This window comes from Symsagittifera roscoffensis, chromosome 9 (genome assembly GCF_963678635.1).
Source record: "Symsagittifera roscoffensis chromosome 9, txSymRosc1.1, whole genome shotgun sequence".
Classification (NCBI taxonomy): domain Eukaryota; kingdom Metazoa; phylum Xenacoelomorpha; order Acoela; family Convolutidae; genus Symsagittifera; species Symsagittifera roscoffensis.
The window spans coordinates 41,811,544-41,827,666 of record NC_087070.1 but is presented as its reverse complement, the minus strand read 5'-3'; the positions used below and the strand labels follow the sequence as shown (position 1 = coordinate 41,827,666).

The 16,123-nt window shown below is 33.6% G+C and overlaps 1 protein-coding gene across 7 annotated transcripts in view; it reads left to right on the top strand.

Moving 5' to 3' along the window:
• The window catches only part of LOC134853887 (protein phosphatase 3 catalytic subunit alpha-like), a 59,816-nt gene that overhangs the window by 24,808 nt on the left and 18,885 nt on the right, over nucleotides 1-16,123 (top strand). For 3 of the 7 annotated variants that reach the window (XM_063869845.1, XM_063869846.1, XM_063869852.1), the window contains exons 6-10: nucleotides 5,965-6,104; nucleotides 6,488-6,565; nucleotides 10,042-10,262; nucleotides 12,576-12,641; nucleotides 12,847-12,906. In XM_063869845.1, coding sequence (XP_063725915.1) covers nucleotides 5,965-6,104; nucleotides 6,488-6,565; nucleotides 10,042-10,262; nucleotides 12,576-12,641; nucleotides 12,847-12,906 — 565 coding nt within the window. Of the gene's footprint in view, nucleotides 1-5,964; nucleotides 6,105-6,487; nucleotides 6,566-10,041; nucleotides 10,263-12,575; nucleotides 12,642-12,846; nucleotides 12,907-16,039; nucleotides 16,052-16,123 lie in introns of all 7 variants that reach the window. The other 4 variants (XM_063869847.1, XM_063869848.1, XM_063869850.1 and 1 more) reach the window with 2 other exon arrangements.

Sequence of the window (16,123 nt, the reverse complement as noted above, 5' to 3'; positions counted from 1 at the left end):
ATTGGTAAAATGGAATCTGATCTCAAAATTTTTCTAGATTTTTCGGTAATGATGTTTCTTTTAGTATTATAGGCTAATTGTTTATTGTTTTTTCTTTTTTAACTTAAAACAGCTGCCAAAAATTGAAAAAAGCTACTTCAGGAGAGCTATAAAATGATATATGGCTCTCTTGAAGTAGTTCTAAAGTCAGCTCTAGGAAGTGCGCTTCGCAGCTGATAAGTTGTGGATTTGAATCTTCCTTAAAATAATTAATGTCCGAGAAACGAGTTGGCTTGATTAACTCGTGGTGATATTTCATTGACAACGTTTTAGAATTGGTAAAATGGAATCTGATCTCAAAATTTTTCTAGATTTTTCGGTAATGATGTTTCCTTTAGTGTTATTGGCTAATTGTTTGTTGTTTTTTCTTTTTTAACTTAATTAAAATAGCCAAAAATTGAAAAGAGCTACTTCAGGAGAGCTATAAAATGATACATGGCTCTCTTGAATTAGTTCTAAGGTCAGCTCTAGGAAGTGCGCTTCGCAGCTGATAAGTTGTGGATTTGAATCTTCCTTAAAATAATTAATGTCCGAGAAACGAGTTGGCTTGATTAACTCGTGGTGATATTTCATTGACAACTTTTTAGAATTGGTTAAATGGAATCTGATCTCAAAATTTTTCTAGATTTTCCGGTAATGATGTTTCTTTTAGTATTATAGGCTAATTGTTTATTGTTTTTTCTTTTTAAACTTAAAACAGCTGCCAAAAATTGAAAAAAGCTACTTCAGAAGAGCTATAAAATGATATATGGCTCTCTTGAAGCAGTTCTAAAGTCAGCTCTAGGAAGTGCGCTTCGCAGCTGATAAGTTGTGGATTTGAATATTCCTTAAAATAATTAATGTCCGAGAAACGAGTTGGCTTGATTAACTCGTGGTGATATTTCATTGACAACTTTTTAGAATTGGTAAAATGGAATCTGATCTCAAAATTTTTCTAGATTTTTCGGTAATGATGTTTCTTTTAGTATTATAGGCTAATTGTTTATTGTTTTTTCTTTTTTAACTTAAAACAGCTGCCAAAAATTGAAAAAAGCTACTTCAGGAGAGCTATAAAATGATATATGGTTCTCTTGAAGTAGTTCTAAAGTCAGCTCTAGGAAGTGCGCTTCGCAGCTGATAAGTTGTGGATTTGAATCTTCCTTAAAATAATTAATGTCCGAGAAACGAGTTGGCTTGATTAACTCGTGGTGATATTTCATTGACAACGTTTTAGAATTGGTGAAATGGAATCTGATCTCAAAATTTTTCTAGATTTTTCGGTAATGATGTTTCCTTTAGTGTTGTTGGCTAATTGTTTGTTGTTTTTTCTTTTTTAACTTAATTAAAATAGCCAAAAATTGAAAAGAGCTACTTCAGGAGAGCTATAAAATGATACATGGCTCTCTTGAATTAGTTCTAAGGTCAGCTCTAGGAAGTGCGCTTCGCAGCTGATAAGTTGTGGATTTGAATCTTCCTTAAAATAATTAATGTCCGAGAAACGAGTTGGCTTGATTAACTCGTGGTGATATTTCATTGACAACTTTTTAGAATTGGTTAAATGGAATCTGATCTCAAAATTTTTCTTGATTTTTCGGTAATGATGTTTCTTTTAGTATTATAGGCTAATTGTTTATTGTTTTTTCTTTTTTAACTTAAAACAGCTGCCAAAAATTGAAAAAAGCTACTTCAGGAGAGCTATAAAATGATATATGGCTCTCTTGAAGCAGTTCTAAAGTCAGCTCTAGGAAGTGCGCTTCGCAGCTGATAAGTTGTGGATTTGAATATTCCTTAAAATAATTAATGTCCGAGAAACGAGTTGGCTTGATTAACTCGTGGTGATATTTCATTGACAACTTTTTAGAATTGGTAAAATGGAATCTGATCTCAAAATTTTTCTAGATTTTTTGGTAATGATGTTTCTTTTAGTATTATAGGCTAATTGTTTATTGTTTTTTCTTTTTAAACTTAAAACAGCTGCCAAAAATTGAAAAAAGCTACTTCAGGAGAGCTATAAAATGATATATGGTTCTCTTGAAGTAGTTCTAAAGTCAGCTCTAGGAAGTGCGCTTCGCAGCTGATAAGTTGTGGATTTGAATCTTCCTTAAAATAATTAATGTCCGAGAAACGAGTTGGCTTGATTAACTCGTGGTGATATTTCATTGACAACGTTTTAGAATTGGTAAAATGGAATCTGATCTCAAAATTTTTCTAGATTTTTCGGTAATGATGTTTCCTTTAGTGTTATTGGCTAATTGTTTGTTGTTTTTTCTTTTTTAACTTAATTAAAATAGCCAAAAATTGAAAAGAGCTACTTCAGGAGAGCTATAAAATGATACATGGCTCTCTTGAATTAGTTCTAAGGTCAGCTCTAGGAAGTGCGCTTCGCAGCTGATAAGTTGTGGATTTGAATCTTCCTTAAAATAATTAATGTCCGAGAAACGAGTTGGCTTGATTAACTCGTGGTGATATTTCATTGACAACTTTTTAGAATTGGTTAAATGGAATCTGATCTCAAAATTTTTCTTGATTTTTTGGTAATGATGTTTCTTTTAGTATTATAGGCTAATTGTTTATTGTTTTTTCTTTTTTAACTTAAAACAGCTGCCAAAAATTGAAAAAAGCTACTTCAGGAGAGCTATAAAATGATATATGGCTCTCTTGAAGCAGTTCTAAAGTCAACTCTAGGAAGTGCGCTTCGCAGCTGATAAGTTGTGGATTTGAATATTCCTTAAAATAATTAATGTCCGAGAAACGAGTTGGCTTGATTAACTCGTGGTGATATTTCATTGACAACTTTTTAGAATTGGTAAAATGGAATCTGATCTCAAAATTTTTCTAGATTTTTCGGTAATGATGTTTCTTTTAGTATTATAGGCTAATTGTTTATTGTTTTTTCTTTTTTAACTTAAAACAGCTGCCAAAAATTGAAAAAAGCTACTTCAGGAGAGCTATAAAATGATATATGGTTCTCTTGAAGTAGTTCTAAAGTCAGCTCTAGGAAGTGCGCTTCGCAGCTGATAAGTTGTGGATTTGAATCTTCCTTAAAATAATTAATGTCCGAGAAACGAGTTGGCTTGATTAACTCGTGGTGATATTTCATTGACAACGTTTTAGAATTGGTAAAATGGAATCTGATCTCAAAATTTTTCTAGATTTTTCGGTAATGATGTTTCCTTTAGTGTTATTGGCTAATTGTTTGTTGTTTTTTCTTTTTTAACTTAATTAAAATAGCCAAAAATTGAAAAGAGCTACTTCAGGAGAGCTATAAAATGATACATGGCTCTCTTGAATTAGTTCTAAGGTCAGCTCTAGGAAGTGCGCTTCGCAGCTGATAAGTTGTGGATTTGAATCTTCCTTAAAATAATTAATGTCCGAGAAACGAGTTGGCTTGATTAACTCGTGGTGATATTTCATTGACAACTTTTTAGAATTGGTTAAATGGAATCTGATCTCAAAATTTTTCTTGATTTTTCGGTAATGATGTTTCTTTTAGTATTATAGGCTAATTGTTTATTGTTTTTTCTTTTTTAACTTAAAACAGCTGCCAAAAATTGAAAAAAGCTACTTCAGGAGAGCTATAAAATGATATATGGATCTCTTGAAGCAGTCCTAAAGTCAGCTCTAGGAAGTGCGCTTCGCAGCTGATAAGTTGTGGATTTGAATATTCCTTAAAATAATTAATGTCCGAGAAACGAGTTGGCTTGATTAACTCGTGGTGATATTTCATTGACAACTTTTTAGAATTGGTAAAATGGAATGTGATCCCAAAATTTTTCTAGGTTTATCGGTAATTATGTTTCTTTTAGTATTATAGGCTAATTTTTTGTTGTTTTTTTTAAACTTAAAACAGCTGCCAAAAATTGAAGAGAGCTACTTCAGGAGAGCTATAAAATGATATATGGCTCTTGAAGTAGTTCTAAGGTCAGCTTTAGGAAGTGCGCTTCGCAGCTGATAAGTTGTGGATTTGAATCTTCCTGAAAATGATCAATGTCCGAGAAGCGAGTTGCCATGGTTAACTCGTGGTGATTTTACATTGACAACTTTTTCATAAAAAATGTAAACTGAATCGGATCACAAGATTTTTCTAGAATACTTGCTCATGATGTTTTCTATGATAGTATGGCTGTTTCTATGGAACTTTATCGTTCAAAATAATTCAGTCTTGTACACTGAAAAAGGTATAGCGAGGTTATAATTTTCCTGAAATAGTTCTAAATTCTCTGTAGTAAGTGCGCTTCGCAACTGTTGCTAGGTGCCTTGATTAACTTGTAGTGATATTTCATTGACAACTTAAGAAAGTTCATATATTGACTCCGATCCCAAGATTATAATGAACGACTGAAATAAAATGACCGACCGACGCAACATTTTTTCTTGTACGCTTGTTTCAAGTACTAAAACATACTACAACAAGAATCACGACTTCGCAAGTAGCGCAGTTTTTTCCGACCATATACATAAAAAATATACGTGTGTTTTCAAATTACTGTCGTTTTTTTCTGCGTGGAGAGATAAATTCATCTAACGAAAGTCCAGAAATTAAGTATGTTCAAGAAACGCAGTAAAATTGGCGAATCAAGATACAGTTTTAGGCGGAAAAAGGTAGATAAGCAAAGCAAAAAACTTGAAAAATGTCAGTTTTTTTTTTCATTTCCAAAACGGAGCTACCAAACTTGAACTTATTTCCAAAGGATGGAAAATATTTTTGCGCTATGGAAATCAAATTTTAACACCTTAGCCTTCTATACACAGCCAGCTCGCTCGCTTTACTCGCTCGAAATTCTACTGGAGCTCTTGACGTAGTTTTTCTGGACTCTGTGAATCGCGGCTGAAAGGGCTCTAATATGATATCACTCCAACCATCCGATGATTAATTGTGTTAATTGCCTTTAGTTAAAAAACAAATGAGCTGCTCGCACTCAACTCATTTGATCAAAAGTTATTCTATAAAATTCAAAAATTTCAAACACGTTTTTTTCGACAGTGAATTTTTTTTTTGGATTTCAAGGTTTTTAGAATCATGACTGAAAGGGCTTTAGTTTGATATATCACTCGACCCATTCCGATTTATATTCGTGGTACCTGATTTTGCGTGGAAACTAAAACAAACCCGAATACAAAGCTCCTCCCCATTTTTCAATGGTCGGAACAACAACGAAAAATCAAAATCAACTATTTCTTAGAAAATCAGCAAGGCCTATATAAGAGCTTTCACTACTTTGAAACAAAATCCTGTTTCAAAACTAGAAGTGAATCGCCTTTTTCGTGACCATGACATTTTGCCGCTTCCAAACTGGTTTTCCTGGATTAAAACTAAAGGTTTTTACTACTCACTTTTCTCGTTAAAGTTTCACAAAATTTCCAAACAGTTTTCTTTGTCAACACTAGGAAAGTTTTTCCTATGACAACTGAAAGGGCTTTAATTTGATATATCATACGAAACATTCCGATGATTATTCGTGGTGCCTGTTTTTTTGGATAACAAAAAAGAAAAAACCTGAAACACTTGTATTCAAAGTTCTTCCCCATTTTTACACCCTCGAGCGTTAGTGTATTAGTGCGAACTTTCTTTTTTTTTCTTATGTAACTCGCAAATAAAAGTGTTCGTTTGGTTGCACTTTTGCTTTAATCACGATCTGTAGAATTTGAAATTTCATAGCATCTGTTTCGTGGTTGAGTGATAGTGTGTTTGACTCAAAATCTCGGTCGATTTTTTACCTCACGTAGACGATTTTTTACCTATTCGAGGCTTATTTCTTTTTTTAATTGCACTTTATAGAGCTGACTTTGTCGTGTTCTCGCTATTGTTTGTGAATCGTAGCTTCGCCTCTGTGTCAATGGTTAGAACGATAAGCCTAACTAATTTGAAGCTTAACTAAATTTTTGGCACTTTCGTAGTAATTCAAGATGTTGCCTGGACGATTAGTCATTTATTGTTTGTTTTAGTTGGACCGCTTCAAGGAGCCTCCTGCATTCGGCCCGATGTGCGACCTTCTTTGGTCAGATCCCCTAGAAGACTTCGGAAACGAGAAAACCTCTGAACACTTCACACATAACTCAGTGCGAGGATGCTCCTATTTTTACAGGTAATTAAGCTTATCTTTTTAAGGTCAATTGAAATTCATCTGCTGAAAGTTACTTAAATAACACCCTCCAAATACGAACGGGGAAATTGCGTTAAAAGTTTCAGTTTTGAAAGTGGAATTTAATTTTACGATTTTCAGTGGAATAAAAACTTAACCTATTGATCCAGTTTTCTCAAGTTGGGTTAAGGATATCAAAAACGCGCCAATCAGAAACTGTTCTAGAAACTCAAATGCATCTGTTTTTTTCTTTCAAATTCTAATGTTGAAATTTTTTCAACTAAGCCAGTGTTTTTTGTTTGCTTGCGTTAATTACTCTCTTCCAACTGTCAGTTGGCCATCTTTTTTTGTTAAGAAGTTTTGGTAAGAATTTTTTTGTGTTTCAGTTATAGCGCGACATGCGAGTTCCTTCAGAACAACAACCTGCTATCAATCATCCGTGCTCACGAGGCCCAGGATGCAGGGTGAGTCATCTGCAACTGCAACTGATCTGAAACTATTCATCGCCTAGAATTGGATGACTCAAACTAATGCTATTGGGTTTCAACATTCGCAACAATCAATTTAACATAGGACAATTGCTTATGGTATTCAATTTTTCTGTCCACCAATTTAACCAGCATTGGTTTTTCTATGAGACCATTGAACGTGAATATTTAACTTAAATATAGGGGTTCTACATTGTAATACAGTGTCATTCAATACAGATTCATTGCTTTCTGCAAGTCGACAGATAAACGAAGAAATGCGTGCTACTTGAACATAATTCGATATCTTTTTTAAATAATTTTTTTTCGACATTTCAAATACTTTTTCCACCTTAGTGGCGTCTGTTTTTTTTCTATCCGCTAGCTTGCAACGCTATGTGCGTTATGTATCGCAAATTTCGAGAAGAACCCTTTCGCCTGTGTGTTATTAAGAGTTGATGACAGCAATGAAGACTCGTGTGTAAGTCGTGATTTTTTGTTTTAAAGAGTATTGAACGTAGTGAGGTCTTGCTGATTTTTTTAGTTTTTTTTTTCAGGAAAAAGTCTTCAAATTTGTTCACGCTCAATCTTGATTTTTCGCGGTTTGACTTACGATTTCTTTTTAATTTCAGTGCCTTTCTATTGTTAAAAGGAAGGTAAACTCCACTATCGAACAGCAAAAGTGTAAAAGTCACGAAAAACGTGATCGACTGAAGTTCGTAAATGGAATTTAATTATCAGATCTCCCAGCGAAATAAAAAGTTTACTTATTGATCCAGTTTTCTCATATTGAGTTACTTTTAACAAAAAAGTGTCAATCAGAAATTGTTCCAGAAATTTAAAGAGCTTTAAGACCATTTATTTTTTTCTTTGAAATTTGAAAGTAGAAGTGTTTACGAAAAACAGTCAGATTTTTTGTATTATTGCGTTCATGACTCTTTTCCAACTGTCAGTTGGCTATGTTTTTTTCAGATAGTCATAAAATTTGGCCAGGCTCATGTTTGTTTTTTTTTGTGGCATGGTATGACTTAAAATTTCTTTGTAAGTTCGGGTCATTCCCGAGTTGGAAAGAAGGCAAACTCAACTATCGACGAGTAAAAGTGAAAGGTCACGAAAAAGATGATCGGCATCTAGTTTCGAAAGCGGATTTTAAGTTTCAGTTTTTCAAGCAGAATTTAAAAGTTGCCTATTGATCTAGTTGTCTCATTGGGTAAGTTTCATTAAATAAGTTTGAAATGTAGTTTTGTGTTGTAGGTCAAGAGTTTGGGGCCACATTTTTTCTTGGAAAATTTTTCAGAAAAAAGTTAGTATTTTTGCGGTGCTTTTATTGACTATTTTCTTGCTGTCTCATGGCTGTGTTCAAATTTGCGCAGAAACCGCTTTTGCACAGCAACCGAAAATCCTTAACAAGGTTTGAATGTTTTTTTTAAGTTTGAAATTTTTCAGTTTATTTCCTTGTTTTTTTTCTTTGAAATTCGAAAAGAAGTCTTATCATAAAGCTAGTCAGTGTTTTTTTCTGGTTCCTTGCGGTTAAAAACTCTTTCCAATTGTCTGTTGGCTATGTTTTCTTAAGCAAACTCTCTTGGTTTAACTTTTTAACATTCAAGTCTTTTTTTGTGTGTAAAAAAATGAAGGCAAATTCCACTAGCTAGCATAGTGACCATAAAGTGAAGAGAACAAAAGATGCTTAAAGTTTAACCTGATTTACTACTGTGCAATTAATTTTGCGGAGTTCGGAATTAGATTTTTCTCACGAAAATGGGCCATTTTGTTTTTTTTTAGTTTATCAAGAGTTACGCTGAAACTATTCATTTTTTAATTATGAAATCATATCGAACAACCCTTTTTTAAGCCCGTCAATGTTCTTCAAGACTAAAATATCCAGAAATCTGTATAAAACCGTATTTAACTATACAACTGAAAATCTTTTCTAAATAGCAAATTTTAAACGTTTTGCTTAAATTTGCGGAAATTTTACTCATGTCAAACTTTGTTGAGCTTTAAAAGAGGCTTTTTTCGTTATAATTTTGTTACCAGTAAATTCTTAGTTTTGACGTTATTTCTAAGAAAATCCATAATAACCCATTTTTCGTTTCCAATTCCGCAAAATAAATTGCATCGTATTATTTTTGGTGAAACTCTAAGCAACTTTTGTTCCCTTCACTTTTTGTCTGGTCTAAACCTAATTTGAGAAAAATGTGTTCTTGTCCGGTTAAATTAAATCGACGCTGTAAACTCGCAACAGTGCTCCTATGTTGAGAATTATTGATGATTGAATTTTCAATCAGTTATTTCGTTCTAGTCGCATGTAGAAAATCTTAGCTTAAGTTGCTATTTTAAACTGCAGTATAATTTCAAAGCTAGCAGAAAACGTTTCTATGGTTTTGTGAAAAAGGAAATTAACATGATGAAACTGTCACAATTGACGTTTTTTCTTCAATTTCCGTGTTAGTTCACTAAGCTTCGGAAATGATTTTAACGACCTGAATACTATCAACAGTAAGCTATTGGTCGGAAGAACCCATTGAAGCCGTTTAGAACAGCAAAATAACAGATTTTATACGCGAATCGTTAACATCAAAGAGATAGCATGAACTTATCTTGCATAGCTGAAATGTTTATTTTTTGTCGCTGAAATTTAAAAGGTTAAAAGCGCCTAATTGCCTTAATGGTTCCCCTAGTCGCTAAGTGGGCGAAAAAGTACTTCGAGAGAACTTAACTTAACTGGATGAGCAAAGTTCATGTGCTGAGTTGATGGCTAGTTCTGTAGTTTCAGAATAAATTGCAATACATTAGAAGCAATTATCTCCCAATTTTTAAATTCAGACTGAAGTTTTTTAGAGTTTCAGAGCTTAGATTTTTCAATCGATCACTATGTTTCAATATAATTCTATTTATTAAGTCTAAATAATAATATAATCTTTTTAATGAGTCTTTTAAAATTGGCTCCCTAAATTTATGCATTTCAAAAACGTAATTTACTTCATCGATTTAATGTTTTCTAATTAACTTACAAAAATATTTTCGATGAGTTCTGGTCATAGTCTTTTTTCTTTTTGTGGCTCTTTTCCCGTCCCCCCTTTCAAATTCAATTTTGAAAAGCTTAATTAACGTTGTCATAATGCAATGAAATTTGGCGTGGTGAACAAATCGACAACTGTGAACAGATTTGTTCTTCATACTTTAAAGCGTAACATCACGCATTTAGCCGTAATAACACGTAAAACAAACACAAAACTCGGTGTTTTGAAAGGGGGGCTGAAAAAGAGCAGTTTTTGTTTTACTGCATTCTAAACAAAAAGCTTTGTTAGCCCAGTTTTTATCGTCTAAAATCACACATAGTTATCGCTTTTTCGCTTAATTCCGTTTTAGTACGGTCGTCTAACTTGCGTAATGTTTTATATGCTTAAATGTTTCGCAGATATAGACAGAACTAGCTGTGGATAATGTGAGTGATATGGATTTGTGTGTAGGTACCGTATGTACAGAAAGAGTCAGCTGACTGGCTTCCCCTCCCTAATCACCATCTTCTCCGCCCCTAACTACCTGGACGTGTACAACAACAAGGCGGCCATACTCAAGTACGAGAACAACGTCATGAACATCCGCCAGTTCAACTGCTCCCCCCACCCCTACTGGCTGCCCAACTTCATGGACGTCTTCACCTGGTCCCTTCCATTCGTCGGAGAAAAAGGTAAACACTACACATCACCATCAACTACATGATCGTGTGAGAAAGTTCAAGAAACTATCTTGTCTTTTTTGCGATTTCATTAGAAAATCAATACAAATAATCTTTTCGCATTTTGGACTTAATTCTGATGAAAATTCTCTTGGTACAGCTTATGTTTCGAAATGGTTGTTAATAGTCGATGTACGTTGTTCAGGCTCTTAAATAGGTCCGCGATGATTTTTTTTGGCAAAAGTCTTCAAATTTGTCCAGGCTCAAATTTAGTTCGCGGTTTGACTTTTGATTTCTTTTTTAAGTTCAGTTCATTTCATTCGTTTGCGAAATTATAAAGGTCACAAAAAACGTGATTGACTTCTAGTTTCGAAAGTAGAATTTAATTTTCAGATTTCCCAGTGGAATAAAAAGTTACCCATTGATCAAGTTTTCTCTAATAGGATTATCCGATCAGAAATCTATCAAGCATTACTTGTTGGTGAAATTCACAGAGCTTTCAGGCCATATATTGTTTTTGAAATTTGAAAGAGGTTGTTTATCAAAAAGCTAGTCATAGGCAAACCTAACTATTGACCGACAAAAGTGGAAAGGTAACGTTATCGACTTCTATTTTTGAATATGGATTATAATGTTCAGATTTCCCAGCGCAATAAACAAATTACTTTTGCTCTAATGTTCTCAAATTGGATGGGCTTTTTTGGAAAACGCTTCATAATAATCAGTTGTAAAGAATCGATGAACTTTGTTAAAACTTTTTTATAGGTCGTCGTGATTTCTTCAGGAAGTCTTAAAATGCTCTAATAACTACAGAAAGTGCATTTATTCATAATGATACATTAATGAAAGCTCCTAAGTATATGTGCACTTTTTGAGTTCAATGCAAGTTGATTTGCTAAAACGTTGGATGGATTCGCTCTCCAATTACGAAAGCGGCCATGGCGCGAAAAACGATCGATTTCTAGCTTCGAAAGTAGAATTTAGTTTTTTAGAATTCTCAGTGAAATGAAAACTCTACCTAAAATCCTGGTTTCTCAAATTCAGTTAACTTTATCAACAAAGTGCAAATTATAATTTTACAAAAATGTTATACACACTAATAATTTTAGCTATTGATCCATTTTTCTCAAATTGGGTTGATTTTATGAAGCAAGTGTCATCATAAATTAATCTAGAATTTCAAAGAGCTTTAAAGCCATCTATTTTTTTCTTTGTGAAATTCGAAAGTTTTTTCATTTTTTTCCCTGAGATTAAGTCGTACATTGACTCTTTTCTAACTGTCTGTTGGCTATGTTATAGGCTTTGTAAATAAGTTTTGAGTTTGAGTAGTGTCTGCAAATGTTTCGAGAGTTTTTCTTTTTTCAATTAATCTTAGTGAATAACAATTGACGGGTAGAACCTTATGAAACATATAAATGCTCCTGATGCAGTTGAAGTTTGTTTGCTTCCAAGAATTTTAATAAGTTATCGATGTAAAAACATGATTTGACCACCTTTTTTGAACGACACTTACTTTTTAACTTATTGTCTTCATCTCAGAGTTTGAGAAAGCTTAAACAATTTTTAAAATACTTTCTTTTCTCTAGTCGACAATTTTTTCATTATTTTTTTTTCAATTTCCTCGTATAAGAAAGAGATGAATGTGGACGTTTGTTCTATTTGAACCACAAGTTTTAATCATTTCAAAAAGAACCCAGCTCAATTACTACTCTTTGAGCTGAAAAGTTTTTAGATAGTACTATTACTTTTTGAAAGGAATATATTACATTTTGAACTTTCTTATTTAGTCTTGTAACGCACGTAGTGTTTATTTTGTGCAGTTGTTTTTCAGAAATTGTGTTACGGCAATTTTTTTGAAGAGTCGATGAAACTAGTTCAGACTCTAATTTAGGTAGTCATGGTTTTTTTAGGAAAAGTCTTAACAAGTTGGATTATTTTGCTGTTTGACATCTGATTTTCTTGAAGTTCAGTTCATTTCTTTTGTTAAAATGAAAGCTAATTGCACTATCCAACATTTAAAGTTTAAAGGTCACGAAAAACGTGATGGGCTTCTATTAGGAGTTTTAAGTCTTTCTAGAGCTTTAAGGCTATCTATTTTTTTCTTTGAAATACGAATGTTTTTGATTTTTTCAAAAAATAAGTCCGAGTTTACTTTCGTTCATGATTTTTTTCTAACTGTCTGTTGGCTAGGTTTCAAACTTTTTTAAAAGAAGTTTTTTGACCTAGTAGTGATTTGCGTCTCGTTTTTTGAGCGCCAGCTTGCAGTGCACGGTTGTATTGCAATTGGCTCCTCCAATTAATGAACTGATTGTATTTGTGTTTCAGTGACTGAGATGCTGGTCAACGTGCTCAACATCTGCTCAGACGACGAACTCATAGCCGAAGGAGAAGGTATGACGCATAAATATCCTCATATTTTCTAGGTTTTCAATTTTACAAAATGAATAAATTAAACACTTGTAAGATTAATTGTATTCTATCTATCGTAGCTCGAAAAGATTTAATTTGAAACAGAAGAAAAATTCCCGCGCAAATTACGTAATTATAAGTTATAACACTTGCCTTGATATGAAACAAATGAGGGCCAACTTTTTAGATGGCACAGATTCCACTGCACAATTAGTAGCCGGAAAACTGACGTCATCATCCAAATCTGGTAAAATAGAATAAAACTCCATGGCGAATTAACTAATTCTTTTGCAATCAAGTTTGCAACTAAACGTGGTGGAACCGAAGTGCAATTGACCTCACTGGCTACTAATCATTTCGTTCTCAGTTGTATTTTCCAAACGAAGAATTTTTTTCCCGGTTCAAAAGAGCATTATGGCATTTCAGTTTGTTACTCTGAACTGGATTGAAAATCCACGTGCAATATTAGGCTATTTTTCTGCTGGTCTGAGAAATTCTGCCTCAAGCATGAGAAAAATTGGTTGAACCAGACATCTTGAGTTTTTTTGCTACCTAACCATACTTTTTCTACCGTAAGCAATTTTTCTTACATATTTTTTACTTGCTTTATTATTAAGAGTAATAAACGTAGTGAAGACTCGGAAATAGGTCTTGCTGATTTTTTTTCAGGAAAAGTCATAAAGTCTCTAGTAACTACAAATGTGCATTCATACATTTTGATCCATTTATGAATGCACTTAAATATATATGAATTTTTGAGTTCAATTAAAATCATCTGCTGAAAGTGACGTAAATAGCACTCTTCAAAAACGAACGTGGAAATGGCGCGAAAAACAAACGTGAGCGATTTCTAGTTTCGGAAGTGCAATTTAATTTTAAGATTTCCAGCGGAATAAACACTTATTCATACAGTTTTCTCAAGTTGGATCAATTTTATCAAAAAAGTGCCAATCGAAAATTGTTCTAGAAATTCAAACAGCTTAAAGGGTATCAACTTTTATATTTGAATTTCGAAAGTTGGGATTTTTTCAAGAGAGTCAGTGTTTTTTTTCATCTTTACTTGTGTTCATTACTTTTTTCCAATCTTCGATTGGCTGTTTGAATCTTAGCAACTTGCAGGTTCTTTCGCACTTGGCCTAGAGGTAATCACGTCACCTCTGCATCCTAATGTCCGGACCTCATTTTTTTTCTGTGTATGCAATGGGAAAATTTTTGTACTGTAAGCAAGTATGATGGTAGTTGCACATGGTGTTTCTTGTAGTTCAGAGGTCTGGAAAGTTTTTCAGGTTTTTTATTAAATCATTTTTTTGCGGCTTAACTGTTGTCTGCTCAGAATTTGTCGGATTTGTTCCGCTTCGTGGGGTTTGTTCCGTTGCTAATTTAAAATTCAAATGTCTTGCTGGGCATGTTTGTCTAGAATTACTGTTTGATAAAAAAAAGTTTTGATGAAAATGTATGGGTTGGTTTTTTTTTTGATTTTGAGACGCTTAGTCTCTTTACTTTCCCCGTCTGTCTACATCCTTCAAAAAAGTCTATGGGGGGAATATTTGACCCATATTTTTGTACTTTTTTTCTTGGTTTTCTCGAAATTTATCCTCCCAAATCTGAGATTTTAGGGTTGAATCTAAAAACCGGGTTGTGGATAGCTTCTTTGCATACGCAACTAGCCCAATTTTTCGACAATGAAAATTTATGGAACTCGGAAAAATCAAATTGTGATTTTTTGACAGTTTTTGTTTTAATTTTTTGAGTTTTCTCAAAAACTATCCTGCCATATCTGAGATTTTGATATGAGTCCAAAGAACGGGCTGTGAGAAGTTCCTTTGCATACGCGAGAGCGCCCCAATTTTTTGACACAAGAAGTTATGGCGCTCAAAAAAGTCCAACTTTTGATATTTTTGACCGTTTTTTTGAAACTTTTCTCGAGAATTACCCTGCCAAACTATGGCTTTTGATTTTGGGTTTAATCGAAACTAAAGGTTGGTTGATTCTCTTTTGCATAAGCAGCTACGCCCAACTTTCGTAAACAAAAACCTATCATTCTCGGAAATGTCAACTTTCTGGTTTGTTGACCATTTTTTGGACTTTTCGTCAACTATCCCGCCAAATCTGATGTCATAGGTTTAATCTAAACAGAAAGTCGGTTTTGATAGTCTTCTCTGCTTAAGCGGGGAGTCTTCTCTGCTTAAGCGGGGAGTCTTCTCTGCTTAAGCGGGGAGTCTTCTCTGCTTAAGCGGGGAGTCTTCTCTGCTTAAGCGGCAACGACTCTCTTTTTTGCAGAAAAAAGTTTAAGGTTTCAGAAAGTTTTCGAACTTATGATCGTTTTTTTTTCTACGAAACTTCGACTTTTATAAGAAACTACACTATCAAATCTGAAATGAAAACTTTAATCGAAGGAACTGGTTGCGAGAATTTTTCCTACAGAAGGGCCGACTGTTTATTTTTTAAGAGAAGTTGAGGTTTTGGGCAAAGTCCCTTATTTGAAATTCCGCATTTCGTCCCGCATCAGTATAACAAATTCAAAAAGTATTAAACACATACCTCCAGCTGTAGTTGGGCCCCTAGTTGTCTTTTATCCAGACATACGAAAATTTTGGCTCACCCAATTTTTTTCAACATTTTTATTTTTTTGTTTGTTGTATCGGCTCTGTGTAACATTTTTAATTTTTGCTGAATAAACAGTGGATCTACTCAACAATCCCCACCCCTTTCTCGTTCAAAAAACGGTAGAGATTGTCAAGTAAGATTAAATCAACGAGTTTTCGACCGCGGCAATGCAATCAGAATGCAGCAAAGTTATTATTTTCACTGGAAAGCTTTAGTGTTAATTTACTGATTTTAGATAGGGGATTCTTTAGTAGATATAAAAGAGGGAGGGAGGTGAGAGATTATTAGCTAGATCTGAAGCAGTATTGTGATTCTTTTCAATATGAGGTTATATTTGCGTTTTCAGAAAATCTTAATCATTTTTGTTCTCAACTGTAGTTTGTCTGACGATTTGTTGACTCATTTCATTATCCTTAACTAGCTTGAGAAGTTAGCAATTCAGTTGGGATCAGAAAGGAAATAAAGTGATTATGAGTGCTTATGTCAATTTCCTTGTGGACTATTTGACACCGGAAGTTCTCTATTGAATCTCGAAAGTCACAATGCAGTCACAAGGAACAACAAATTTAACATCAGGCGCTGAGACAAGACAATCGCCTATACTAAATAGACTGTTTGCTCTATGGCCAATGTTTCTATTTCATTTTCCATGCTCTAAATCTAACTTATGCAAGTTAGTTTACGACTGGTGTAGGAGTTTTCTTGCAAGTTTTTTGCCGATTATTGTAGCAAATTTAATTAAATGTGTGTTGATTGAAATATTATAATTTTAGTCACTGCCACGGGTAAGTATACGTGTGTGTGTGTGTAGATAATGCGAATGCAGTTGAAAAATGTAGCATAATTATAGATTAGTC